This window comes from Crocodylus siamensis, chromosome 6, assembly GCF_052110815.1.
Source record: "Crocodylus siamensis isolate JL-2025a chromosome 6, ASM5211081v1, whole genome shotgun sequence".
NCBI lineage: Eukaryota > Metazoa > Chordata > Crocodylia > Crocodylidae > Crocodylus > Crocodylus siamensis.
In genome coordinates, this window is record NC_143400.1 from 27,438,965 (window position 1) to 27,461,871 (window position 22,907).

The 22,907-nt window shown below is 60.7% G+C and overlaps 6 protein-coding genes across 11 annotated transcripts; 2 read left to right on the forward strand and 4 right to left on the reverse strand.

Moving 5' to 3' along the window:
- Window positions 1-28: 28 nt before the first annotated feature.
- KAT8 (lysine acetyltransferase 8) lies at window positions 29-6,054 on the forward strand. Of its 3 annotated transcripts, XM_090054718.1 has the most exons (11): window positions 32-251; window positions 390-464; window positions 544-719; window positions 1,848-1,901; window positions 2,010-2,174; window positions 2,248-2,337; window positions 3,241-3,381; window positions 3,484-3,577; window positions 3,681-3,831; window positions 4,743-4,897; window positions 5,873-6,053. In XM_090054718.1, the coding sequence occupies exons 1-11, from the start codon at window positions 62-64 to the stop codon at window positions 5,935-5,937; spliced, it is 1,356 nt and encodes a 451-aa protein (XP_089910844.1). In that variant the 5' UTR covers window positions 32-61; the 3' UTR covers window positions 5,938-6,053. The 3 variants fall into 3 exon arrangements, with proteins under 3 accessions (XP_089910846.1, XP_089910845.1, XP_089910844.1); XM_090054720.1 differs by lacking the exon at window positions 5,873-6,053 and having other exon boundaries at window positions 29-251; window positions 4,747-4,883; XM_090054719.1 differs by lacking the exon at window positions 2,248-2,337 and having other exon boundaries at window positions 31-251; window positions 5,873-6,054.
- Window positions 6,055-6,087: 33 nt separating this feature from the next.
- LOC149861961 (protein yippee-like 3) lies at window positions 6,088-9,328 on the reverse strand. Its single transcript, XM_090054836.1, has 4 exons — window positions 8,566-9,328; window positions 8,426-8,469; window positions 8,228-8,336; window positions 6,088-8,000 (listed from the first exon to the last, which is right to left on the reverse strand). The coding sequence occupies exons 1-4, from the start codon at window positions 8,677-8,679 to the stop codon at window positions 7,911-7,913; spliced, it is 357 nt and encodes a 118-aa protein (XP_089910962.1). The 5' UTR covers window positions 8,680-9,328; the 3' UTR covers window positions 6,088-7,910.
- Window positions 9,329-9,943: 615 nt separating this feature from the next.
- On the reverse strand, window positions 9,944-12,637 carry GDPD3 (glycerophosphodiester phosphodiesterase domain containing 3). Of its 2 annotated transcripts, none has more exons than XM_090054775.1 (10): window positions 12,416-12,637; window positions 12,168-12,210; window positions 11,943-12,108; window positions 11,630-11,675; window positions 11,417-11,535; window positions 11,244-11,333; window positions 10,786-10,919; window positions 10,479-10,538; window positions 10,176-10,227; window positions 9,944-10,105 (listed from the first exon to the last, which is right to left on the reverse strand). In XM_090054775.1, the coding sequence occupies exons 1-10, from the start codon at window positions 12,543-12,545 to the stop codon at window positions 9,944-9,946; spliced, it is 1,002 nt and encodes a 333-aa protein (XP_089910901.1). In that variant the 5' UTR covers window positions 12,546-12,637. The 2 variants fall into 2 exon arrangements, with proteins under 2 accessions (XP_089910901.1, XP_089910902.1); XM_090054776.1 differs by having other exon boundaries at window positions 11,943-12,078; window positions 12,416-12,635.
- A 34-nt stretch (window positions 12,638-12,671) lies between these two features.
- LOC149861963 (mitogen-activated protein kinase 1-like) lies at window positions 12,672-18,280 on the reverse strand. The gene is made up of 9 exons (XM_090054841.1): window positions 17,833-18,280; window positions 16,336-16,518; window positions 15,744-15,933; window positions 14,994-15,110; window positions 14,489-14,603; window positions 13,968-14,099; window positions 13,589-13,698; window positions 13,358-13,485; window positions 12,672-12,972 (listed from the first exon to the last, which is right to left on the reverse strand). The coding sequence occupies exons 1-8, from the start codon at window positions 18,207-18,209 to the stop codon at window positions 13,369-13,371; spliced, it is 1,341 nt and encodes a 446-aa protein (XP_089910967.1). The 5' UTR covers window positions 18,210-18,280; the 3' UTR covers window positions 12,672-12,972; window positions 13,358-13,368.
- A 335-nt stretch (window positions 18,281-18,615) lies between these two features.
- LOC149861964 (bolA-like protein 2) lies at window positions 18,616-19,184 on the reverse strand. Its single transcript, XM_090054838.1, has 3 exons — window positions 19,030-19,184; window positions 18,830-18,927; window positions 18,616-18,749 (listed from the first exon to the last, which is right to left on the reverse strand). The coding sequence occupies exons 1-3, from the start codon at window positions 19,093-19,095 to the stop codon at window positions 18,632-18,634; spliced, it is 282 nt and encodes a 93-aa protein (XP_089910964.1). The 5' UTR covers window positions 19,096-19,184; the 3' UTR covers window positions 18,616-18,631.
- A 7-nt stretch (window positions 19,185-19,191) lies between these two features.
- Window positions 19,192-22,895, forward strand: LOC149861965 (structure-specific endonuclease subunit SLX1-like). Of its 3 annotated transcripts, none has more exons than XM_090054778.1 (7): window positions 19,192-19,404; window positions 19,688-19,871; window positions 20,487-20,538; window positions 20,800-21,117; window positions 21,238-21,368; window positions 21,443-21,530; window positions 21,616-22,895. In XM_090054778.1, the coding sequence occupies exons 1-7, from the start codon at window positions 19,275-19,277 to the stop codon at window positions 21,694-21,696; spliced, it is 984 nt and encodes a 327-aa protein (XP_089910904.1). In that variant the 5' UTR covers window positions 19,192-19,274; the 3' UTR covers window positions 21,697-22,895. The 3 variants fall into 3 exon arrangements, with proteins under 3 accessions (XP_089910904.1, XP_089910906.1, XP_089910905.1); XM_090054780.1 differs by having other exon boundaries at window positions 19,210-19,228; XM_090054779.1 differs by lacking the exon at window positions 19,192-19,404 and adding an exon at window positions 19,419-19,541.
- The last annotated feature ends 12 nt before the right edge of the window (window positions 22,896-22,907 follow it).

The window sequence follows — 22,907 nt, forward strand, 5'->3', positions numbered from 1 at the left end:
ACCACGCCCCCGTGGAATGCGCTTCCGGCGCGGCGGCGCGTCACTTCCGGCGCGACGGGCCATGGAGGCGGCGGCGGGTCTGGGTGCGGGCCCGGCGGAGGCAGCGGAGCGGGATGGGCCGGGGCCTGAGGTGTCGGGGGGGACGGTAGCGGTAGCGCCGCCCCAGGCCCTGGCCCCCGCGCCGCGCGAGGCGGAAGTGACGGTGGAGATCGGCGAGACCTACCTGTGTCGGCGCGCCGACGGGGCCTGGCGTGAGTGACGCAGGACACCCCGCAGTGACGTCAGGGGCTGCCTCAGTGATGTAGGCCCCGTTAGTGACGTGGGGCCCCCTCCCCCCCCAGCAGTGACAGCACCCCCCCTTCCCCCCTGACACCGCCCGTTCCTTGCAGACTCGGCCGAGGTGATCCAGTCCCGCATCAACGAGCAGGAGTCCCGGGAGGAGTACTACGTGCACTATGTCGGCTGTGAGTGTGGGTCCCAGTCTCCCAGTACCCCCAACCCCCCAAGGACCCGGCCGTTCTCATCCTGCCCTTCTCCCTGCAGTCAACCGGCGCCTGGACGAGTGGGTGGACAAGAACCGGCTGGCCCTCACCAAGACGGTCAAGGATGCGGTGCAGAAGAACACGGAGCAGTACATGAGTGAGCTGGCCGAGCAGCCCGAGCGCAAGATCACCCGCAACCAGAAGCGCAAGCACGATGAGATCAACCATGTCCAGAAGGTGGGGGTGGGGGGGGCACCGCATATCCTACGTTACAAAACATGGCAGCTCCTTTCTTTGCCCTGGAGGGGTGTGTAGAACGTGCAGTGCACAGTGTTGATACGAGAAAATATGTAGCTCCCCTTGACCTTGCAGGGTCTGCGTGGGAATTACAAGGTAGTGTGTGTTCTACATGAGGAAATACAGTAGCTCCTTTCTATCCTGCAGGGGTGTGCATGAGTAACAGAAGGTGTGTGTTCTCTGTGGAAAAATATGGTAGCTCCTTTCTTTTCCCTGCAGGGGATCTATGGAACATGAAAGGTGTGTGGTCTACATGAGAAAATACAATAGCTCCCTTTGATCTTGCAGGACATGTATGGGAGATCAAAGTGTGTGTTCTATATGAGGAAATACAGTAGCTCCCTTTTGCCCTGCAGGGGGTGCAGGCGAGATGCAACATACATGTTCTACACGGGAAGATATGGTAGCTCCTTTTTGCTTTTCAGGGGTGCATGAGAGATAAAAGGTGCGTATTCTGTATCAGGAAATACGACAGCTAGGTTTTCCTTTTGGGGGATGGCATTTTCTACATGAGAAAATACGGTAGCTCCCCTTTATCCTGAGTGAAGGAAAGTGGAAGGTGCCCATTGTATATGAGAAAATGTAGCTTTGCTTTGCAGGGAGGGGTAAAAAGGCACAGTCTATGTGAAAAGATACGGTAGCTCCCAGCCTCTCTGAGACCTGGAAAGCATGTCTTCTACATGAGACAAAACAGTAGGGTTGGTTTGTTTGTTTGTTTTTGCCCTGCAGCGGGTGTCTGGAAAAGTGATATGTGGCTAGAAAGTGATGTGTGCTATACAAGAAAATACAGTAGTTTGCTTTTGCACTGCAGGGCCCGTATGAGAGCTGGAAGGCACATCTACATGAGAAAATACGGTAGCTTTCTTTTCCCCGTAGAGAGGTGGAAAGTGACGTGTGCTATAGGAGAAAATATGGTAGCATCCTTCTGCTCGCAGGTGCTGGGCAAAAGGGGCATGTTCTACATGAGAAAATACAGTAGTGTCCTAGTTTTTGCCCCATATGGGGTGCTTTGGGGGTAGGGGGCGCAGCCTGATGCTATCTCTGCCCCCCTCCTACCTCTCCCCACAGACCTATGCAGAGATGGACCCCACCACAGCCGCCCTGGAGAAGGAGCATGAGGCGGTAAGAGGCCTGGGGGGGGGCTGCAGGTCAGGAATGAGGGATACCACAGTGGGGACAGTGGCAGCAGGCCAGGAGGGAGGGACACTGCTGACCCCACCCACCCCCCAGATCACCAAAGTGAAGTACGTGGACAAGATCCACATCGGGCACTACGAGATCGACGCTTGGTACTTCTCACCCTTCCCAGAGGATTATGGGAAGCAGCCGAAGCTCTGGATCTGCGAGTACTGCCTTAAGTACATGAAGTTCGAGAAGACCTACCGCTTCCACCTGGTGAGGGGCGGGGTTTGGGGTGGGGTTTGGGGCGGGGGGGCACTGGCCTGACCCTGTTCCTTGACTCTGGCAGGGGCAATGCCAGTGGCGCCAGCCCCCGGGGCGGGAGATTTACCGCAAGAGCAACATCTCCGTATATGAGGTTGACGGGAAAGACCACAAGGTCAGTGGGGGGGAGGGCACCCAGATACTGAGCTTCTGTGGGATGGGGGGTAGAGAGCAGGGGGAGCTGGGAGCCCCTGAAGCAGTGCCCCCCCATCCCACCACTGCCACCAGTGAGCAGCTCCATTCATCCCACTTCTGCTGCCAGTTCTCTGGGAAGGGGGGGGCGGGGGCTGGGAGCCTGGATGCCTGGGAGTCTGCCCCATCCCCTGGGGGTCATCATCATTGACTGCAAGATGAACATGGGCCGGCAGTGTGGCGAGGCAGTTAGGAAGGCTAACCGCACCTTGTCATGCATCCACAGATGCATCTCGAGCAGGTCCAAAGAGGTGATCCTCCCCCTCTATGCAGCACTGGTCAGGCCGTAGCTGGAGTACTGCGTCCAGTTCTGGGCGCCACACTTCAAGAGGGATGCCGACAGCATGGAGAGGGTCCAGAGGAGGGCCACTCGTATGATCGGGGGCAGCAAGGCAGGCCCTACGAGGAGAGGTTACAGGACCTGAACCTGTTCAGCCTCCAAAAGAGAAGGCTGAGGGGGGATCTTGTGGCCTGTTATAAACTAGTCAGGGGGGATCAGCAGGCACTGGGGGAGTCCCTGTTCCCCCGAGCACCGCCAGGAGTGACCAGGAGTAACGGTCACAAGCTGGCAGAGGGGAGGTTCAGGTTAGATATCAGGAGGCGCTACTTCACGGTCAGGGCGGCTAGCGTCTGGAACCAGCTTCCAAGAGAAGTGGTGCAGGCTCCTACCCTGGGGGTATTTAAGAGGAGGTTAGATGCACATCTTGCTGGGGTCGTTTGACCCCAGTACTCTTTCCTGCCATGGCAGGGGGTCGGACTAGATGATCTGCTCAGGTCCCTTCTGACCCTAGAAACTATGAAACTATCCCAACGCTTCTCCCCCCAGATCTACTGCCAGAACCTGTGCCTATTGGCCAAGCTCTTCCTGGACCATAAGACCCTCTACTTTGACGTGGAGCCCTTCGTCTTCTACATCCTCACTGAGGTTGACCGCCAGGGTGCCCACATTGTCGGCTACTTCTCCAAGGTGCTGGCCCGCCAGAAGCGTGGGTTCCCTCCCTGGGATGCTCTTGGGAGGTGGTGAGAGTAGGGGCAGCTGGGTTCTGTCACACCCTTCCCCCCCCCCCAGGAGAAAGAGTCTCCAGACGGCAACAACGTGGCCTGCATCCTCACTCTGCCCCCCTACCAGCGACGGGGCTACGGGAAATTCCTCATTGCCTTCAGTGAGTTTCCTTCCCCAACAGCCCTGCCCCGGCATCAGAGGACCAGGTTGGTCCAGAGGAAGCAGGGCCCTGACCCCCCTCCACATCTTCTTACCCCTTGCAGGCTACGAGCTGTCCAAGCTGGAGAGCACAGTGGGGTCACCGGAGAAACCACTGTCAGACCTGGGCAAGCTGAGCTACCGCAGCTACTGGTCCTGGGTGCTCCTGGAGATCCTGCGGGACTTCCGGGGCACCCTGTCCATCAAGGACCTCAGGTGAGTGGGCATGGGCTCCCAGCTGGGGGGCCATCTCAGCCCCTTCCTGCCTAGCCTTGGCTGGTCTCCCAGCCAGGGGCTGACCATGGCCCCTTCCTGCTTAGTATTTAGAGTGAAACTAGGGCCAAGAGACTAGGACTAGTATGGTCAAGAGACTAGGAGTAGTAATAGGTGGTTAGTGGGACCAGTATAAGTGGGTAGCCAGTCAGTAAGGGAGAGGGCACTGGGACCAGTAAGGCCAGGGAACTTGCCAGAACCATTATTTTTGAGTGATTGAGATCAGTATGTTTGGGTAACTGGGACCTATATGGCTGGGATAGTGGGACCAGTAAAGGGCAAGGACTTGCTTGGAAACCAGTAAGGGCTGGGGGTAACTGAGGCTACTGGAACCAGTATCTCAAGATAATTAGCACCAGTATAGCCAGGCTAGTGGGACTAGTATGCCCAGATAATTAGGACTAGTATGGTCAGGCTCCTGAGACCAATTTGGCCAGATAACTGAGACCAGTACAGCTGGGCTGTTGGCAGCAGCATGCCCAGATAATTGGGAATAGTATGACCAGATAGCTGGGACACTGGGACAGACATGCCCACATAATTGGAACCAGTCTGACTGGGATACTGGAACCAGCATGCTGGCAGACTAGCATGCCCAGAAACCTGTAACTAGTATGTCCAGGCTCCTGCCATCAGCACGCCCAGATAAAGAACCAGCTTGCTCACCTAACCAATCCTGTATGGGTCCCTTGCAACCAGCATGTCCACCTAAGTGGTCCTAATATGTCCAGATACCTGGGACCCATAACACTGCCCCACCTGCCAGCTAACACTGTCTGCCATCCAGCCTCCAACCTCACTCCTCCCTGCTTAGTACCATTTCCTTACCCCCTGACACCCTGCCCCATCGTTAGCCAGATGACGAGCATCACACAGAACGACATCATCAGCACGCTGCAGTCACTTAACATGGTGAAGTACTGGAAGGGACAGCACGTCATCTGCGTCACCCCCAAGCTGGTGGAGGAGCACCTCAAGAGCGCCCAGTACAAGAAGCCACCCATCACTGGTATGTTCCACCTCCATCACATGCCCCAGAGCTGGGTGCAACCCAGCCTGGCCCCTATGCAGCCGGCAGACCCCAATCCCACCCCAAAATCAACTCTGCTTCCGGGGCTCTCCTGGAGCATCGTTGCATTGGGAAGTTCCACACCAGAGCTGGGTGCGTTGTGTTAGAGTGTTACACTTGGCCGTTGGGTGCCCCAGAGGTGGATGCAGCATGGCCCCAGCTTGGCCCTGCCCTATCTCACCCTGAAACGCCGCCTTGAGGGCTCTCCTGGAGCTTTGTTGCACTTGGATATTCTGCCCCAGAACTATGTTGTTACACTTGGCCAGGCACTGCCCCACAGCTGGGCACACCATGGTCGGGTCTGTGCCCTTCTGAGGGAACCCTATCCCAGCCCCAAAACCCCCTTGACAGCTCTCCTGTAGCCTCGTTGCACCCACATGTTCCACCCCAGAGCTGAGTGCATTATACTGACCCATTATGCTTGGCTGTTGTTTGCCTCAGAGCTGGGTGCATTATATTGGGTTGTTACACTTAGCCGTTGGCTGCCTCAGAGCTGGGCACATCATGCCTGAACCCAGGACACAATTTGAGCCTATGGCTCTACTTAAATAGTGTTACACTTGGCCTTCCCAGCTGTTCCACCCCAGCACTGGTCATGTTATACTCTGTTGTTCTACTCAGCCAGGTCTCACCCGCTGAGCTGGTTGCATCGCAGTCAGCTGTTGTATTCCAGCGGTGTTACACTAAGCCATCACCAGCTGTTTCCCCCCAATCCCCAGAGCTGGGTGCCCCAGGCTGGCGTTACACTTGGCCCTCACCCTAGGCTGGTGTTACACTCATCCATCATCCCAGAGGTGGGCGCATCGTGACTCTTAACCCCCACACCCCAGAATCAGCTGCTTTTTCTGGGTTCTTCAGGCGGGGTGGGGTGGGTCATGCCAGGACTGGACTCACTCCTGCCCCTCCCCCCCACAGTGGACTCGGTTTGTCTCCGCTGGGCGCCCCCCAAGCACAAGCAGGCCAAGATCTCCAAGAAGTGACTGCCTGTGTGGTGCAGCTGAGACCGGGGAGGAGCTGCCAGCAACAGCATAGCACAGCCCATAGCTAACGCCAGGACACCTAGGTTTGCTGGGGGGCTGGGGGCCCAGATGCAGGGGGCAGGGTGGGGGAGGGGATTGTATATAACATAGTTGTCACAAGAACATGTATTTTTAATAATAAAACAGCAGAAATTGCTTCATAGGCTCAGGCTGGAGCTTGGGGGTCAGGGAGAGCCTGGACGCCTGGGTTCTCCAGGGCTTTAGCACTGCCTGTAGCCCAGCTGCTGTAGGTGCCCTCACAGCCTCTCTATAATCCCCCACTGCCCCTATAGACCTAGCAGCCTATTTCCTGGTATCCTGCCGTGCCACCAGTAGAATGGCTCCTCTCATCCCACCACTCGAACCAGTGCCGGCCTGCTCCCTTCCCATCACCCCCCCAGCTCCGACCAGTCAAAGCACCAGTGCCACCCAGGGAAAGGTCCCAGCTGTCTCACCACTACTACCAATGAGGAACCTCCTTTCACACTGCTTCTGCCACCGATGGTGTCCTTGCATCCCCCGGCCACCCCCAGCTCCCACCAATGGGGCGGCTCCTCTCACACCCCACCTTGTTAACCCCCTGTGACTGCTCAGAGAGGGTCTACATGCCCCCCAACCCAACCCCTGCCCCCAGGCCTAGCCCTGAGTGATGTCTGCCCTGGAGGATACTGGGAAGAACATTGGGGTCAGAGTGGGGAGGGAAGGGTATGATGGGAAGGGTGGGGGGCTGGACATGACGTGGATGATGGTAGGGGATCACGGTGGGAGTGGGGAGGTTGACTATTGGTCATGGAGCAACAGGCCGGTATAGTTAGGTAACTGGGACCAGTAAAGGTTGGAGAGGTATAGCTTGGACCAGAAAGGAGTGAGTAACTGGTACCAGTATAGCTCGATAACTGTGACCCTAGAGGCCCCCCATGCTCTGTCCCCCACACACATTACCTGTGATGTCGTCATGGGGCTGAGGGGCGGCAGCTCCCACCCCCCAGGTAATGACATCATCATCGTCACCCTTCCCTATGACATACATGGTCCGGAGTTCCTTAGCCGGCCCCCAAAAAGAGCAGACTCGGGACAGCTGTGGCAGTGACCTGTATTCATGTGTCCAGCTCCAAGCCCTGACCTCTATATACAAACCCCAACCCTATATAGAAGCCCCACCCCCATATCTCATGGGACAAGAGCCCCCCTATCTTTGGCCCCTTGCCTAGCCACCCCCATATACAACAGGCTCCAACTGTCACCATGGCAACAGCTGAGCCCTCCACTGGGATCAGTAGGGCCAAGGTAAGTAGGGCCAGGCCCAACCCCCCCCATGATCCCATAGTAATAGCACTGCCCCATCACCGTGGCGACAGCTTGGCTGCTTGCCTTAGCAGCCATGAATCCCTCCATATACATCATGGCAGTCTCCATGACAACCATTTGGTGGGGTGGCTAGAGCAGGATAACAACGAGGCCGGGGCTCCAGGGCAATGATGGTGGCATCCATGGTGACAGTAAGAGCTAGTTTCCATGGCAACAACTCGCTTTCCCCCTCTCCCCCACCTGCTGGGGGGTGTCCTTGGTTTCCATGGCAACAACTGGGCCTCAGCCCTGGTGGCAGTGGCCATGGTAACAGCTAAGCCTGGTCACCATAGCAAGGAGTAGGCCCAGCCTGCTGTTGGTGGCATCCATGGTGAAGGCGAGGCCTGGTCTCCATGGCAACAACTAGGCCCCACTTCCCCGCAGTAGTGTCCATGGTTTCCATGGCAACGAGGCCCCCAGCCCCTGGTGGTGACATCCATGGTGACAGAAAGACCTGGTTCCGTAGCAACAACTAGGGCCCACCCCCTCCTGGCAGTGTCCGTGGCTTCCATGGCAACAACGAGGGGCCCCTCCCCCAGTTGCCAGTTTCCGCGGTGATGGCGAGGTCTGGTCTCTCCAGTGATGGGTCAGTCCCAGCCGTTGTCCTTTACCATGTGACTCAGCTCGATAATGAACTTGCCCTCCTTGTACTTCTGGCTGCTCTCATAGGCCTGTTCCTGGGGTGGAAGACAGCTGTCTTGGGGGTGGAGCCACGCCTTACCATGCCCCACCCCCCTCTGCTCTGGGAAGGGCCTGGGTCCCCTCCACTACCCCTGGACCCTTACACCACCCCCCACCCAGATGCCTGGGCCCCTATGTGAGCCCTCCCAGGCATCTGGGCCCCCTCCCCTCATCCTGGGCACGCTTGCCCCCTGCCCCCGGTGCCTGGATCCCCAGGACTCACATATCTCCAGCCCAACGGGGTGCGGCAACGCTGGCAGTGGATGTCAGCCACGGCGTGGAGCCCCGTCAGCAGCACCCGCTGCTGTGCTGGCCCCCAGCCCACGTTCACCCTGTGGGGGAAGGGGGCAGGGGTCAGCACCCAGAGGCCGGCCCCCCCCCCCGCCTGCCCAGACCCTGCCCTCCACCCGACCACACTCACACGCTGTCGAAGAGGTAGGCCCGGCCCTGGCTGCCCTGGAATGACTGGGAGAAGAAAATGGGTGCTGTGAGCTTCCTACCTGCGGTGCCCCCCCCACCCGCCCCCAGTGCTGTGAGCTTCCCCGCAGCGGTGCCGGTTACCTTGGAGACAAGGGCGTCATGGCGCGCCAGGTGGGCCTGGCAGTGGCGGCAGCTGTAGCGGCGCTGGGGCCCATCCAGGTAGGCTTGGAAGGTGCGGGGTTCCCCAGGGGCCATTGTGGTGGGCTGCCAAGGGGCGGGGCCTCTACAGCGGGGGGAGGGGGGGGGCTTCTGGGGGGGTTGTCTGTAGGTCGAAGGGGTAGAACTTCTCTGGGGGGCTGGAGCCTACAGCTGAAAAGAGGTGGAGTTTATTTGTGTGGGGCCTCTAGACGGTGAGGCTGAAGCCTCTAGAGGGAGGGGATAAGGCCTCTTTCGGGGGTGGGGCCTCTAGAGGGAGGGGGTGGAGCCTCTATCTGGAGGGCTTCTAGAGGGGCGGGGCTTGCCTAGGGGTGGGGACTGGATGCAGCCGGCAGGGCTTCTCTGGGTAGTGGAACCTCTGAAGGGGCGGGGCTTCTTTGAGGAGTTGGGGGAGGTCTCTAGCTGGAGGGGCGGAGCTTTCCGAGGAGGTGGAGCTTAGGAGGTTATGGTAAGGGGTGTGACTTCCTGCAGGGCGGACCCTACGAGCAAGATTTTTCTTGGGGGCGGGGCTTCCCTACGGGAGGAGCCTCTGGTCGGGGGCGGGGCTTCTCCGGGCTGGGCACAGCGCCTATGGACCGGGGAGGGGCAATCAGGGATTGGCCACCCTCAGTCACGTGACCCCCCCACACCGCTCTAGCCACCCATCTGGGTCAATGCACGCCCCCCCCCCCCGCATAGAGGCCCCTATAGCAGACAGCGGGGGGGGGCTCACAGCCCTTCCACCCCCTGTCCCATATACAACCCCCAGCCCCTGTACAGCAGCCCCTTATAGGCCAGCCTGGGTCCCCTATAGCCGCCTAACCCCCCCTCAGCCCAACCAGGAAACGTCCCTATAGCCCCGCCTCGACCCCTAGAGAAGCTGGGGGGAGCCTGGAGCCCGCAAAGGACGCTGGGAAACCCCCCTACCCCTATAGGATCTATGGGGGTCTCCTGCACTCACCTGGCTGGATGACCCAGGCTAGGATCGCCTTTGTTGACCAGCCCCAGCTGGGAAAACAAAGCCAGGCCCCGCCCCCTGCCCAATCAGTGCGAGGCATGTAAATGACCCGGGAAGGGCGGCTCCGCTGGAGGGATGGATTGATTTGCATATAGGAAGGGAGGGGAGCTCTTAAAGGGCCAGGCGCAGGTTTCTTTGGGGATCCGGGTTAGGGTAATGACTCAACTGAAGGCCATGCCCCACCAAGTAGGAGCCGGAGCCCCTCCAAGGTGTGTCCAGGTGTGTTTATTGGAGAGCCAGAAGGAGCCCCCTGCCATTGGTGCGCACGCAGCCCCCTCTACCCCACCCCCGCCACTGTGGTGCCCCTCACTCCCACCCCCCAGCCCCTCCTTCTCTTGGCCACTTGTGGGCTGGGTGCTGGTTGAGGTAGAGGTGCAGACGGGTGGGGTAGTCTGTCATGACCCCGTCGACCCCATAGCTGAAGGCCTCAGCGAAGTCTTGGTCCTCGTTCAGCACCCACATGATCACCTGGGGGGGGTGGAGGGGTCAGCGGTGCCCATCACTCCCAGCCTGCAGCCCCGACAAGCCCCCAACTCACCTTCACCCCTTTGTCCTGGAGCTGCTTAAACAGCTCTCTCCTCATGAGGACCCTGGAGAAGAGAGGAGATTTAAGAGCACAAGTGTCCAGGCTCCCAGAACCCCCTGCTCCCCCCCAGGGAACCCAGGCATCTGGCCCCCACCTCCCCTGCTGACACTCCCAGGGCCTCTCTTCCAGCCTGCTCCCAGCATAGGATTATGTCTGGGTGTCTGGCCCTTTAAAGATGGGGGGGGGAGAAGCTTGCAAAAAAGGGGTGGGGTCTAAGGTGGGAGGCAGGGGGGGCACCTCCCTGCCTTTACTCACTTCTGGAGGATCTTAGCCATCAGTGCCCCCAGGTAGCCTTTGCGCACCGGGAAGTAGGTCCTGCAGGGGGAAGGTGTGGGGGGGGGGGGCAGGGGGGATGGCACCCAGGCATCCAGGCTCCCAAATTCCCTGCTCCTACCCCAGGGAACCCAGGCATCCAGGCTCCCAAACCCCCTGGTCCCACCCCCACTCCTCCCAGAGAACTGATAGAGCTAGTAAAGCTCGTCCTACCGGTTCCCTGCATTCAGCGCCTGGCCCAGCTCCCCTCCCTGGCCTCCCACAATCCCTTGCTCCCAGGCGTCCACACCTGTTGATGATGGAGGGCAGGGGCACCTGCAGGAAGGCCTCGGGGACATGGGTGCGGGGCAGGAGGCCGAGGTAGAAGAGAGCAACGAGGATGAGTGCACGGCGCATCGACATTATGGACGGCATCGCTGGCTCCTGGCGGGGGGAAGAGGTGGGACCCCCTAACCTGTGCCCCACACTGTGACCCCACCCACCCATCCCTCTCTTCCTCCCTCCATCTCTCTCCCTCTACCCATCCATGCCTCTTTCCCCCCAAACCATCCATCCATCTGTCCAATGAGGCATTGCATCCATCCCTCCATCCCTGTGTGTCCCCTTCGTCCATGCGTCCATCCTCATCCACCCCTCGATCCATCTGTCGGCCTCTCTGGCCATCAGTGCACCCACCACCCACCCAACGTTTCCTCCAGGGGCGTCTCCATCCCTGCACCACCCCACCCCACCGTGCCCCAGCCATACCTCCCGGCGGCACTTGCACAGGACGCGGTGGTCAAACGCGGCCCAGACGCTGATGTCCAGGCGCTCATAGCGACGCACCAGCTCGGCCACCTGCCGTGGGCACCGCACAGCCTCAGGACACTTGGGTCCCCTGGGCGGGGTGGGGGAGGGGGTGGACACCTGGGTCCCCTCACCTTGTGGATGAGCTCATCATCATCCTCCTTCACCTCAATGTTGACGGGGACCCTGGGGAAGCGCTGGAAAACGTCCTCCAGGCGCGCAATGCGGTGGTCAGAGCCGCTGGCAAAGGATCCTAGGATAGCAGGGGAATCAGCAGGGCCCCTCACAACCGACCTGCAGCCCTCCCCCCCGAGGGTGCTCCTCACTCCCGCCTTGCAGGCACTGACCTGGGGAGAAGGTCACCTCCAGGGGGTCCTTGTAGGGGGGCAGATCCTGGGGGGCAGAAGGGGGTCATGAAAGGAAGGGGAGGCCTCAGACACCTGGGTCCCTTTGGTGGAGGGGGAAATCTCGGGGGCCTGGGTTCCCTGGGGGGGGCAGATCCCGCATGCCTGTGTCTCTTGGTACGGGTCAGATCCCTGGTGCCCATGTCCCCTTTTGGAGGATGCCTGAGTCCCTTGACATGGGGGGGTCCCGGATGCCCGCATCTCTTTGGTGGGGGCTACATCCTGGCCACCTGAGTCCCCGGGGCTGGGCTCTCACCGCGTAGTCAGTGGCCCGCAGGTCCCGCGCCGCCCCGGTCTCCCGAGCCAGGTCCCGGTCGTGGGACACGACGACGACCCCGTCCCGAGAGCGCCGCACGTCCAGCTCCAGCACCTGCGCGCCCAGCGCCAGCGAGCTGGGGGGTGTAAGCGGAGTGGGGGCGGGGCTACAGGGGGTTGGGAAAAGGGAAGGGGCGGGGCCAGAAAGGGAGGGTGGGCTACTCACTGCTCGAAGGCCTCCAGGGTGTTCTCGATTCTCTCCCCGCTACCTGAAGGAGCAGGGCGAAGTGACGTCACCCCCCGCGCACCAGGCCCCGCCCTCGTGCCGGGCGCCTCACCCACTTTCGCGGACTCCGGACTTTTTTCTCCGTCTCCCGCCCACGAGCGACCCCCGGGTGTCCCCATGCTGCCCCGGGCGGCGGGGGTGCCCAGCGCCGGGGACCGCTCCCCCCACCCGCCCCGCCCCGCACTCACCGCCGCGGTGCGCGAAAAAGCGGCAGGGGAAGCGTGCTCGGGCGCCAGGGGCCGCGGAGGGCCGGCGGCCCCACACCAGTACCGCCCCCAGCCCGAGTCCCAGCCCCAGCCCCAGCGCCAGCCCCGCCATGGCCCTGGCCGCAGGTGCGGGTCCACAGGCAGGTGCAGGTGCAGGTGTAGGGTCAGGCGGAGCCGGTCCAGCCGGTCCCAGCCCCGCCCCCGCCCCACTCCCACTCAATGAGCTGACGCAGGCGCACAGGGTCCAGGATATGTTTATTGGGGTCTGTACAAGCCGGGGAGGCCTGCGCCCCACCTTCCCTTCCCCTCCCCTCCCCCCCCCCGCCTGGAATGTGGAGAGTGAACTGCCCCCCTCCGAGGGGGCGGGGCCTGGCAGCGAAGCGTCACAGGCGCGGGGCGGAGTCAGCAGCAGCGGCGGCGGCGGCAGCGGCGCGAGGGGGCGGGGCCGCCCCCCGCCGGGAAAGGAAGCTCCGCCCCCCTGCCGGGAGCCAGTCCGACGGGGAAAAGGGGCGAGGCCTGACGACAGGAGGGGGCGAGGCCTGCAAAAGGAGATGCGGGTCAGGCCCCGCCCCGTTCACAAGACCCCCACCCCCAGGACTAGCCCTGCCCCTCCAGTTCAGACCCCAGCCACACTGCCAGGCAAACCATAGCCTGGACACCTGACCAGGCCCTCTCCCCAAGAGCCAATAGCCTGCACCCCATAACCCCGCCCCCGGACTCGGCCATCCCCGTTAAGTCCACAGTCCCACCCCTTCGCTCAACCCCACACCACAGCCCCTAATCATGCAACAGCCCCAGGGCCAATAACCCCACTCCCGGCCCAAATCACCCCACCCCCGTCAAGGCACGAGCCCCACCCACTCCCTTACCCCTCCTCAGACCCTGCCCCCTCAGAGGCAGCCTGCAGGGACCCACTCCATTCACCTGGGGAGGGGTCAGGGCGCAGGCGGGGGCTGGAAACGGGCCGTCTCTGCAAAGATCAGCTCCTTCAGCCGCTCCTTGGGCAGGTCGTCCAGCTCCATGTCAAAGGTGAAGGGCTCTTCTGCCACCGGCTGGGGGGCAGAGCATGAGCCCAGGCTTGGGGGCCCTCCCCCGTGAGCCCAGGCATCCGGGCTCCCAGCATCCCCTGCTCCCACCCCCATGAACCTGGCTGACCTCATCGGAGGGGTCGTAGTACTGCTCCAGGTACGGGTGGGCCAGCGCCTCCTCCACCGTGATGCGCTTGTTGGGATTAAAGGTCAACATCTTGTCCAGCAGGTCCAGGGCTGGCCGGGGAAGCACAGCAAGTCAAAGGTCAGGGAAAGCCCTGCCTCCATGGCTCTCCCTCAGCCTCACAGCCCAAGCCAGCCCACCCCTCTAGCCAGGCCCCCATGGCTCTAGCCACACCTCCTTACCCATGCTCCAACCCTAGAGCTTTAGCACCACCCCTATGCCAAAACCCAGCCCCAGAGCTCTAGCCACATCCCCTCACTCAAGCCCCGCCCCCAGGACTCTAACCACACCCCTCACCCAAGCCCCACCCCCATGACCTCACCCTTGGGGTCAGCCTTGGGGAAGAGCTTGGCCCAGGGCACCTGGGCCTTGTGCGGCAGTGACTGCAGGTAGTTTCGTGCCTTCATGTTGATGATACAGTTGAGATCGTCTTGCGACGGTGACCCCAGGACCCCTGTGGGCAGGATCAAGTCAGGCCTTGCCCCCAAGGGACCCCACACCTCCCTGCAGGCCCTACCCAGTGGGGGTGATATCACCCCGCTTCACCCCCACCAGCATGTGGGCACAAGCAGACCCCCTCAGACTTGCATAACCCCAGCCCTGATTTCTAGGCCCCACCCCACCATCATACCCAAATATGCATGACCCCGCCCCTTATTTTAAGCTCCACCTCTGTACCATGCCCATCCCAATTTGCATGGCCACACCCTTTATTTTCTAAGGCTCTCCCCTCCCTGCTGCCACCTACACCCCAGGGAGACAGCCCTTCACCCACCCAAAGCATCCACCCCTTCCCCCAACCACAAAACCCCACCCCCTGGCCACAAAGCCCTGCCCCCTCACCCAGTATGTGGTTGAGCTGATCTAGGTAGTGCTTCCCAGGGAAGATGGGCCGGTTGGAGAGCATCTCCGCAAGGATGCAGCCGACCGACCAGATGTCAATGGACTTTGTGTAGCCCTGCAGGGAGATGCGGCGGAGTCTGGGGCGGGCACCAGGGTATAACAGGGCTACGGCCAGCTCTGGGGTGGGTGCCAGGGTGTAACCAGCTCTGGGGAGTGCACCAGGGTGCAACAGGCCTGCAGCCAGCTCCGGGGTGGGGTGAGATGGAGCTGCAGCCAGCTCAGGGGTGGGCCTCGAGGGCCAGGTGTAACCGTCTGGGGTGGGCACTGGCATGTAAGAGCTCTGGCCAGCTCTGGGGTGGGTGCTGGGGCATAATGGGTTTGCAGCCAGCTCTGGGGCAGGCCCAATGCTACAGCCGAGTCGGGTGGCTTGGCTGAATAGAACCAGTCCCTCTTTACTGCCCCCCCTCCCCCCCCACCGAGGGAAGCCAGGCATCCGGGGCCTCACCTTGGAATTGAGCATGATCTCTGGGGCACGGTACCAGCGCGTGGCCACATACTCGGTGAGGAAGCCGGTGTGGTCGTGCTCGGGGTCAGCGATCCGGGCCAGCCCAAAGTCACAGATCTGGGGGTGGGAGGGGGAGGGGCAGAACAGAGGGCATCACACCAAAAGGACAGTGGCCTGGAAGGAACAGATGTGTCCCATACAGAGGTCTGGGGGTCCAACAGTGGCACAGAGGGGACTTGCAGTCCCAACAGCTGGGTTTTATGGGCTCTATGGGGGACAGGAATGGGCTCTGGCAGTCCTACAGTGACCTGGAAGGGGCACTGGGGCCCAAGAGGTGGGTTTCATGTGGCTTGGAGGGAACATATAAACCCCACACATGGGTATTGGGAGTCCTACAGTAGCCTGGAAGGGACACACAAGCCGAACAGATGGGTTTCATGGGTCCAATGGTGGTCTAGAAGGGACACAGAGCCCCGACAGGCTCATTTTGAGGAATACAGTGACCCGGAGGGGACACAGACCCCCCGGAGACGTGGTTGCTGGGTCCTACAGTGGCCCACAGAGGCCACCAATGCCCAATCAGTGCCTTTAACATGTCCTGCAGTGGGCCAGAGAGGCCACAACAGACCCAGAGATCAGCTCTGTGGGTTCCACAGAGACATCAGGTAGAGTGGTCCCCTGAGGACAAATAGCTCTAGACAAGTGTTTTATGGGCTACAGTGGCCCATCGGGACCCCCCTGCCACCACACCTTGAGATCACACGTGGTGTTGATGAGCAGATTGCTGGGCTTAAGGTCGCGGTGGAGGACGTTGGCTGAGTGAATGTACTTGAGGCCCCGCAGGATCTGGTAGAGGAAGTAGCAGACATGGTCATTGCTCAGCTGCTGTGTCTTAAGCAGCTTGTAGAGGTCCGTCTCCATCAAGTCCTGTACGATGTAGCTGGGTGCAGGGGTCAAGGGCCATACTGGGACGGGCGGCTGGGCATAACTGGGTCCCCATAATGCAGCTGGCTCTGGGGTGGGGCTGAAGCTGAGTATAACATCAGCCTCTGCAATGTGGCTGGCTCTGGGGTGGCAAGTTAGGAGCTGGGTGTAACAGGGCCCCATCATGCAACTGGCTCAGGGGTGGGACTTTGGGGACTAGGTATAAGAGGGCCCCCATAATGCAGCCGGCTCTGGGGTGAGACACTAGGTGCTGGGTAGAACAGCTGCCACTCCCCATAATGCAGCTGGCTGTGGGACAGGCCTGGCAATAACAGTTCATTTCCTCCCCCCCTGCAGCTGGCTCTGGGGTGGGACCCAGCCCCCACCACAACGCGGCTGGTTCTGGGGCAACGGATACACATCGCGCATCTGGTCGAGGCTGGGGGCACGCAGGATGTCGTTGATGCCAATGATGTTCTCATGGCGGAAGCGCAGCAGAATCTTGATCTCCCGCAGCGTGCGCTGACAGTACGTCTGGTGCTCAAATGGGCTGATCTTCTTGATGGCTGCCCGTGTCTTCGTTACGTGGTCGTAGGCTGAGCTGGGGGGGAGGGGGGCGAGACAGGAGAGCATGAGCGACACTGGCTCAACTATGGCTCCCGCCTGGGAGGGCACCAGAAACGTAATGGGAGATGGGGCCGCAACAGCTTGGAAGGGCCTGGCGCAGAGGGCACCATAAATGCAATGAGTGCGGGGGGGGGGGGGGGGGGGGGGGGGGGGGGGGGGGGGGGGGGGGGGGGAGAATGTGGAGCGGTGACCGCACTGACCCGAGTACACCCCCCACTTCCCTCCCCAGGAGGGATTGGTGGCAGAGGAAACCAAAAGGGAGAGGGGCTGTGACAACCTGGAAGGGTTTGCGGCAGAGGGCTGAAGGTGGGCTACAGCAGCCTGAAGCAGGCCTGGAGCCGAGGGAGCCATAAAGGTAACAAGGACAGGCTATGGTAACCTGGAGAGGTGTTGCACAGGGTGTATAAGTGTAACCAATATGAGCTACAGCAATGTGGAGGAGCCTGGGGCAGAGGGTGCCATAAATGTAACAAAGATATGCTAGGGTAACCTGGAAAGGTGTGTTGGGAGAGGGCACTATAAATGTGACAAAGATGGGCTGCAGCCACCTACGGGTCTGTTGCAGAGGGGATAATAAGTGTAATAAGGATGAGCCACAGCAACCTAAACTGACCCATGTCAGAAAGCGCCACGAACGTAATGAAGACGGGCTAATCAGGAAGGGCCCATTGCAGAGGGCACCATAAACATGACGAAGACAGCGCCCAACATGTAACAATGATGGGTACAGCAATCTAGAAGGGCCTGGTACAAATGGGACCATAAATGTAACGGAGATGGGCTACAGTAGCCCAGTTGCGGAAGGCACCATGAACATAATGGAGACAGGCTAGGGTGGCTCAGAAGGGATCTGGCTGCAGCAGCCGGGGTGGGGGAGCATGCATCGGAGTACGATGTCCTGGAGCCAGTGGCAAAGGCCTTCATAAGTGTAACAGAGAGTTTCAGTGCCCTAGAAGGGTCTGGTCACTGGTTACGGTGGCCTGGCAAGCCATAAATGTAACACTGAACTGAAGCGATCCTTACCAGGGAGCCCATTGCCCACAATGCAGTAGGCCACAGTGGCTCGGAGGGGTCAGCTCCCTAGGGGGGCGAAACCTACGGTGTCCCAGAGGGTTAACTTCCGGGGTCCCATTGCCCACATGGGGGGCAATCGGGGTTACTTCCGGGGTCCCACCGTGCATCCGGCGGCGCGGAGGAGTCAATGCCCGCAGTCGGGCGGGCTACGGTGGCCCGCAGGGGTACAGCGGGGCCGGGGGCTCGCTACGGCGGCCGCGCAGGGCCAACTCACCACACCATGCCGTACGCGCCCTCGCCGATGTACTGCAGTTCCGTGTAGCGCGGCCCCACGTCGAAGGCCTGCCCCTTCACCGACTCCACGCCCAGCTTCGGCGCCCCCGGCCCCGACACCGGCCCGGCCCCGCCCGGGGCTGTCACTGCCGCCGCCGCCGCCGCCATCGCCGCTGCCGCACCCGGAACCGCCCGGACCCAGCACGCAGGCGCCGCTGCCGCCCAGCTGCCCAAAGACGCCTGCGCACAGCAGCAGCGTGAAGCCGCGGAGAAGGGCTTCTGCCCATAGTACTCAAAACCGCATGCGCGGGAACAAGAGCGCCTATACAGAGCGGCTAAGCGACGCCCCGACTCTGCCCTTACTACCATAAAGCGCATGCTCAACGCCAAGAAGGGCTGGCAAAGAAGTTCAACACCTGCGCAGAGTGGCAGGAGGAAGCCTCGGCCAACCGCTCTTGCCCGCACTGAGTTAACACGCATGCGTCGCATTCAGCGTCCACTGGGGAAAGAGGCTGCTCGGCACCTGCCAAAGCGCCGGAATGAAGCCACCGCCCCGCTGCCCTTACTCAGAAGAGCCCTGCCCAATGGTCTTCTCGCCTGCCTGCTGCTGCCCCGCCCCTAGGCTGGATACTGGCTCCACCCCCGGGCTTCTCAAACCCCGCCCCTATTCCAGGAACCGACCCGCCCCGACGCAACGCCTCACCCTCTTTCTCACTGCCCACGCCCCCATCCATACTGGCCCCGCCCCCAGCTCCTCCCACAGATGCGAGGCTGAATCCAGGCGTGTTTCCCATGATGCTTTATTCCCGGGCGGGGCCGGGTGCCGCTCGCTGCTGCTCCCACTGCTCCGGCGTCAACGTGCGCTGCTCCAGCGCGTGGATATGGGGCAGCTCCTGCGCCAGCGCCTCGTTCACCAGCCTGGGCGAGGGGGCGGGGTCAGACTGGAAGCCTGGGGCCTCGGGCAGGGGGGAGAAGGAAGGAGGGGGAGGGTGTCTCACCGGTGCCGCTGCAGCAGGGGCTTCCCTCGGAACCGGCCCGACACCACGAGGACCCGGAAGGACGTGGAGCAGCGCTCGGGGGTCGTGTCCTCCACTTCCTAAGCGGGAAGGAGCGGGAGGAGACTCAGGCGTCCGCCCCCCCCAAAAAAAAAAACCTCGGGCGTCCCCGTCTCTCCCGGGAACCCAAGTGCCCCCCGCACCACGTGCTCCGCTTCCAGCTCCTGCTGCAGCCGCTCCCGCAGTGCCTCCGCGCTCAGCGCCGCCATGGCCACTTCCGCCTATGGTCCCGCCCCTACTTCCACCTATCGCCCACCACTCCGCTTCCGGCTTCTGTCTATCGTTCACCGCCTCAGCTTCCGACCTCTAGCTCCCGCCTCTTCCGGCCAGTGGCGGCGAACGGTGACCTTTCGCCGCCCTTTTCTCTCCTCGTCTCAGGGCTCTACCAATGAGTGGGCAGATGGAGGAACTGTCCTCACCCGTCCCGCCCCCCCCGGGCGCCTGCGGCCAATTAGGGAGCGGGGGACGAGAAAGGAGGGCGGGGATTGGCCGGGACGCGCGCCGGCGGCTTGAGAGGGGTCAGTGCCGCTTGGGGGTGGGCACCAGGGGTGATGGGGAGTGTGGGCGAGGAAGGAGGGAGCGGGGCATGATGGGATACCTGGGAACCTGGCCGGGTGGGGGATGGGCAAATGAGGAGGAGCAGGGCGGGAGCAAGGTATGATGGGACATGAGTCCATGAGAGCAAAGCAGGGCATGGTGGGATATAGAGAAGCAAGGGATGATGGGAGATTGGCATATTAAAGGCAGCAGGAGATGAGCCCTGGTGGGCCACCCCTGACCCTGTCCCCATCTGATTGCCAGGTGGTGTCATGGCAGCAGCCCCGGGGCAGGGCTTCCGTGGGGTGTACCTGCTGCTGTGCATGCGCCCAGAGGGGCGGGGCCGCATCTACGTGGGCTTCACAGTGTCGCCACGTCGCCGTGAGCTACAGCACAACCGTGGGCGGCGCTATGGCGGCGCACGCCGCACCAGTGGGCGCGGGCCATGGTGAGCCACCGTGGGGGGCAGGGCTTGTTTTAGGGGAAATCAAGCATCTGGCATGCTTTACTGTGAGGGACCTGGTTCCCAGCATGCCTTGTTTTACAGGCCTGGCCTCAAAGCATGCTTTGCTGGGAGGACCAGGCCCCTAGCATGCTGTGGGGGACCAAGCTTCCCAACATGCTTTGCTCTATGGGTCTCAACTCCCAGCATGCTTGGCTGTAAAAGGACCAGGTTTATACCATACTTTTCTGTGAGGGATCTGGTTCCCAGAATGCTTTGCTGTAGGTGGCTTAGACCTTTTGCTTGAGGGGGACCAAGCTCCCAACATGCTTTGCTTTATGGGCCTAGCTTCCCAGCATGCTTTTCTGCTAGTGGGTAAAGCTCCCAGCATGCTTTGCTGTGAGGGACCAGACTGCCAGCATGCCTTGCTTTATGGGCCTGGCTTCCTAGCATGCTTTGCAGCACAACCACCAGACTCCCAGCATGCTTTGCTGTGAGGCATTGGACTCCCAACATTCTTGGCTGTAGCAGCACCAGTTTCCCAGCATGCTTTCTTCTGGGGGTCTGGTTCCCAACATGCTTTGCAGCAGCAATTCCCAGTATGCTTTGCTCCCCCGACAGGGAGATGGTGCTGATTGTCCATGGCTTCCCCTCTAATGTGGCTGCCCTCCGGGTGAGTGTCCCACCCCTGCCAGGCCCCGTACCCACCAGGCCCTGCCCCCAGGGGGGCAATGGGGTCTAGTGAATGGGAGGAACAAGGCCCAAGGGGTTCAGAAGCCCAGATGCCTGGGCTCCTTGAGAGTGGGTGGAGGCCAGGGGGGCAGGGGTGAGAGCAGGGAACCTGGGCACTCTGGGAGGGGGGGCAGGGGTGGACCTAGGGATTTAGGAGCCTGGACACCTGGGTCCTCACCCCAGTTTTCCTCTCTTTCTGCAGTTCGAGTGGGCCTGGCAGCACCCCAGGGCATCGCGGCGCCTGCCCCCCGGCCCCGCCCACCGCCCCAGCACCCCACTCACTGCAGCCTTGGGGGTCTTGGCCCAACTTCTCTGCGTCCCCCCCTGGGACCGCCTGCCCCTGGCCCTGCGCTGGCTCCGCCCTGGCCGCCTCCCAGCCCCGCTCCCCAACCTGGCCCCGCCGCCCCACATGCCCATCACCTACGGGCCCTTCCCTGACCAGCCCCGCCTGGCCTGCCAAGCCCCACCCCCCCCAGCTGCACCAGGGGGCACCTGCTGGCTCTGCAAGGGGCACTTCCAGGTGAGCAAGACACCTGGGGAGGGGCAGAGTCCGGACACCAAGGTTCATGGTGGGGTGGGGCGGGGCAGGGCTAGGAGCTTCACTGCTTAGGTGCTCCCTCTGCTTCCCCTCCCCCTGCAGGGCGAGGCAGATGCCCCCCTCTGCTGCATCCAATCCGGCTGCCCCCTGGTGGCCCACCCACCCTGTCTGGCCCGCCACTTCCTGCAGGACGAGCCGCATCAGTTCCTGCCTGTGGAGGCCCGCTGCCCCTGGTAGGTGGAGGGGAAGGGTGGGAGGCGGGATCTTCTTTCCACACAGACTACTGACCCCCACATTCCCCCGATAGCTGCAAGACGCTCGTCCTTTGGGGCGACTTGATTCGTTCCCACTGGGGTTACCGCGACAACCCCGAGGATGGTCACTGCTCCTCCCAGGTAAGCCCTGACCCCCACTCCAAGCCCCATCCCTTGCTGCAGGGCCATGACCTCTGACCCCTATGCCCCTTCTCCTCCAATGCAGGGTCACTGGACGGAAGAGCTGCAGGCCGAGAAGGCAGGGCCTCAGGTGGAGTGGATAGAGCCAGCTGCCAAAGCCTCATGAGTGGGCCTCCTGAACCGCTGGCAGGTTTCCTGAGACCTGGGCCTCCCGGCCCCACCCCCATAAGCACCCAGCAGTCACCACAGAGACAGGAGTGGGCGGGGACACAAACTCCTCCACCCTCCAACCGCCAATCAAATGAAGCTTGCCTTTTTCAACTGTCTACCTTGAACTCAGAACCAATCAGGTGCCAGAGTTGGGCGCTCACGAGCCAGCCCCACCTCCCTGCCAGCACCAGCTGGGGCTTTCCCTGATCCAGGAAGCCCTACCTCCCTCACTCTTGGCAGGGGACTGAGACCTAATTAATAAGCTTCCCTTGTCAATCTGCTGCAAGGAATTAAATATGCATCTGTAGGTTGCTGTATTTGCATATTTAATTTCTTGTAAGCCATTGATGAGGAAAGCTTATTAGTTACAGGTCACTAATCACTTCTTATCTCCTTCAGCTTATTGGTCTATACTTCATTTCTCCTCCCCCAAAGATGTAGCTTGTCATTAAGGGAAACTACAGGCAATCCAGAGGTTACTAATTAAAGACAGGTTAATTAATTAGGAATGAATCCCAGGTCATTTAGGTTAATTGATTAGGGATATATAACAAACCATTAATCAAGTCTGAGTGTTTCATTTCTCATTCAATGATGTAGCTTGTCATTCAGGGAAACTACAGGTAATGAAAAGGTTAACTAATTAAGCACAGGTTAATTAATTAGGGGTTACACTAACAATTAATTATCAAGCAGTTAATTGCTTCAGGTCCCCCGCCCTCTCCCTCCATGTCACCTCTCTATGCTTCCCATACCCTTCCAGAAGGGAAACTGAGGCCCAATCCGTGAACCTCCACCCTGCTAATCACTGCCTAATTAGCAATTAATGGCAGACAATTAATTAGGGAGAGGGTCTTTACCCCCCAGTCACTCCTTCCTGCCCGCTGTATCGACCCCTGGGGCTTCTCCCTGGAGTAGTTCTGGGATAAAGGAAGCTAAAGGCCATCAATTGGTTAATTAGTGATTAATCAGTGACTAAATACATTAAATTAATTAGGAACAGGCTGTTAATCATATCCCAAATTCCCCACCCCACTTCCCATATTGACCCTTAGGGCTTTTTGCTCCTAGTAGCTCATTCATAACGGAAGCTAAAGGCCATTGTTTGGTTCTTAAAATAGTTGCTTCATTACTAATTAAATACATTAATTAGAAGCAGGGTGTTAA

Excerpts from the sequence above, each read along its gene's own strand:
- LOC149861961 (XM_090054836.1), bottom strand. The coding sequence starts at position 8,679 with ATGGCCCCTGGGGAACCCCGCACCTTCCAAGCCTACCTGGATGGGCCC. Across the intron at positions 8,337-8,425 it reads GCCTACCTCTTCGACAGCGT|GGTGAACGTGGGCTGGGGGC; the intron begins GTGAGTGTGGTC and ends CTTCCCCCACAG. Across the intron at positions 8,001-8,227 it reads CCCCGTTGGGCTGGAGATAT|GAACAGGCCTATGAGAGCAG; the intron begins GTGAGTCCTGGG and ends CTTCCACCCCAG.
- LOC149861963 (XM_090054841.1), bottom strand. The coding sequence starts at position 18,209 with ATGCGCTTTATGGTAGTAAGGGCAGAGTCGGGGCGTCGCTTAGCCGCT. Across the intron at positions 14,604-14,993 it reads AGATCATGCTCAATTCCAAG|GGCTACACAAAGTCCATTGA; the intron begins GTGAGGCCCCGG and ends ATCTCCCTGCAG. Across the intron at positions 14,100-14,488 it reads TCAGCTCAACCACATACTGG|GGGTCCTGGGGTCACCGTCG; the intron begins GTGAGGGGGCAG and ends TCCTGCCCACAG.
- GDPD3 (XM_090054775.1), bottom strand. The coding sequence starts at position 12,545 with ATGGCGGGGCTGGCGCTGGGGCTGGGGCTGGGACTCGGGCTGGGGGCG. Across the intron at positions 12,211-12,415 it reads CTTTTTCGCGCACCGCGGCG|GTAGCGGGGAGAGAATCGAG; the intron begins GTGAGTGCGGGG and ends CTGCTCCTTCAG. Across the intron at positions 11,676-11,942 it reads TGCGGGCCACTGACTACGCG|GATCTGCCCCCCTACAAGGA; the intron begins GTGAGAGCCCAG and ends TCTGCCCCCCAG.
- LOC149861965 (XM_090054778.1), top strand. The coding sequence starts at position 19,275 with ATGAGTGGGCAGATGGAGGAACTGTCCTCACCCGTCCCGCCCCCCCCG. Across the intron at positions 19,872-20,486 it reads ACCAGTGGGCGCGGGCCATG|GGAGATGGTGCTGATTGTCC; the intron begins GTGAGCCACCGT and ends CTCCCCCGACAG. Across the intron at positions 21,531-21,615 it reads ATGGTCACTGCTCCTCCCAG|GGTCACTGGACGGAAGAGCT; the intron begins GTAAGCCCTGAC and ends CCTCCAATGCAG.
- LOC149861964 (XM_090054838.1), bottom strand. The coding sequence starts at position 19,095 with ATGGCGGCGCTGAGCGCGGAGGCACTGCGGGAGCGGCTGCAGCAGGAG. Across the intron at positions 18,928-19,029 it reads AGCTGGAAGCGGAGCACGTG|GAAGTGGAGGACACGACCCC; the intron begins GTGCGGGGGGCA and ends CTTCCCGCTTAG. Across the intron at positions 18,750-18,829 it reads CCCCTGCTGCAGCGGCACCG|GCTGGTGAACGAGGCGCTGG; the intron begins GTGAGACACCCT and ends CCCCTCGCCCAG.
- KAT8 (XM_090054718.1), top strand. The coding sequence starts at position 62 with ATGGAGGCGGCGGCGGGTCTGGGTGCGGGCCCGGCGGAGGCAGCGGAG. Across the intron at positions 1,902-2,009 it reads TGGAGAAGGAGCATGAGGCG|ATCACCAAAGTGAAGTACGT; the intron begins GTAAGAGGCCTG and ends CCCACCCCCCAG. Across the intron at positions 2,338-3,240 it reads TTGACGGGAAAGACCACAAG|ATCTACTGCCAGAACCTGTG; the intron begins GTCAGTGGGGGG and ends TTCTCCCCCCAG.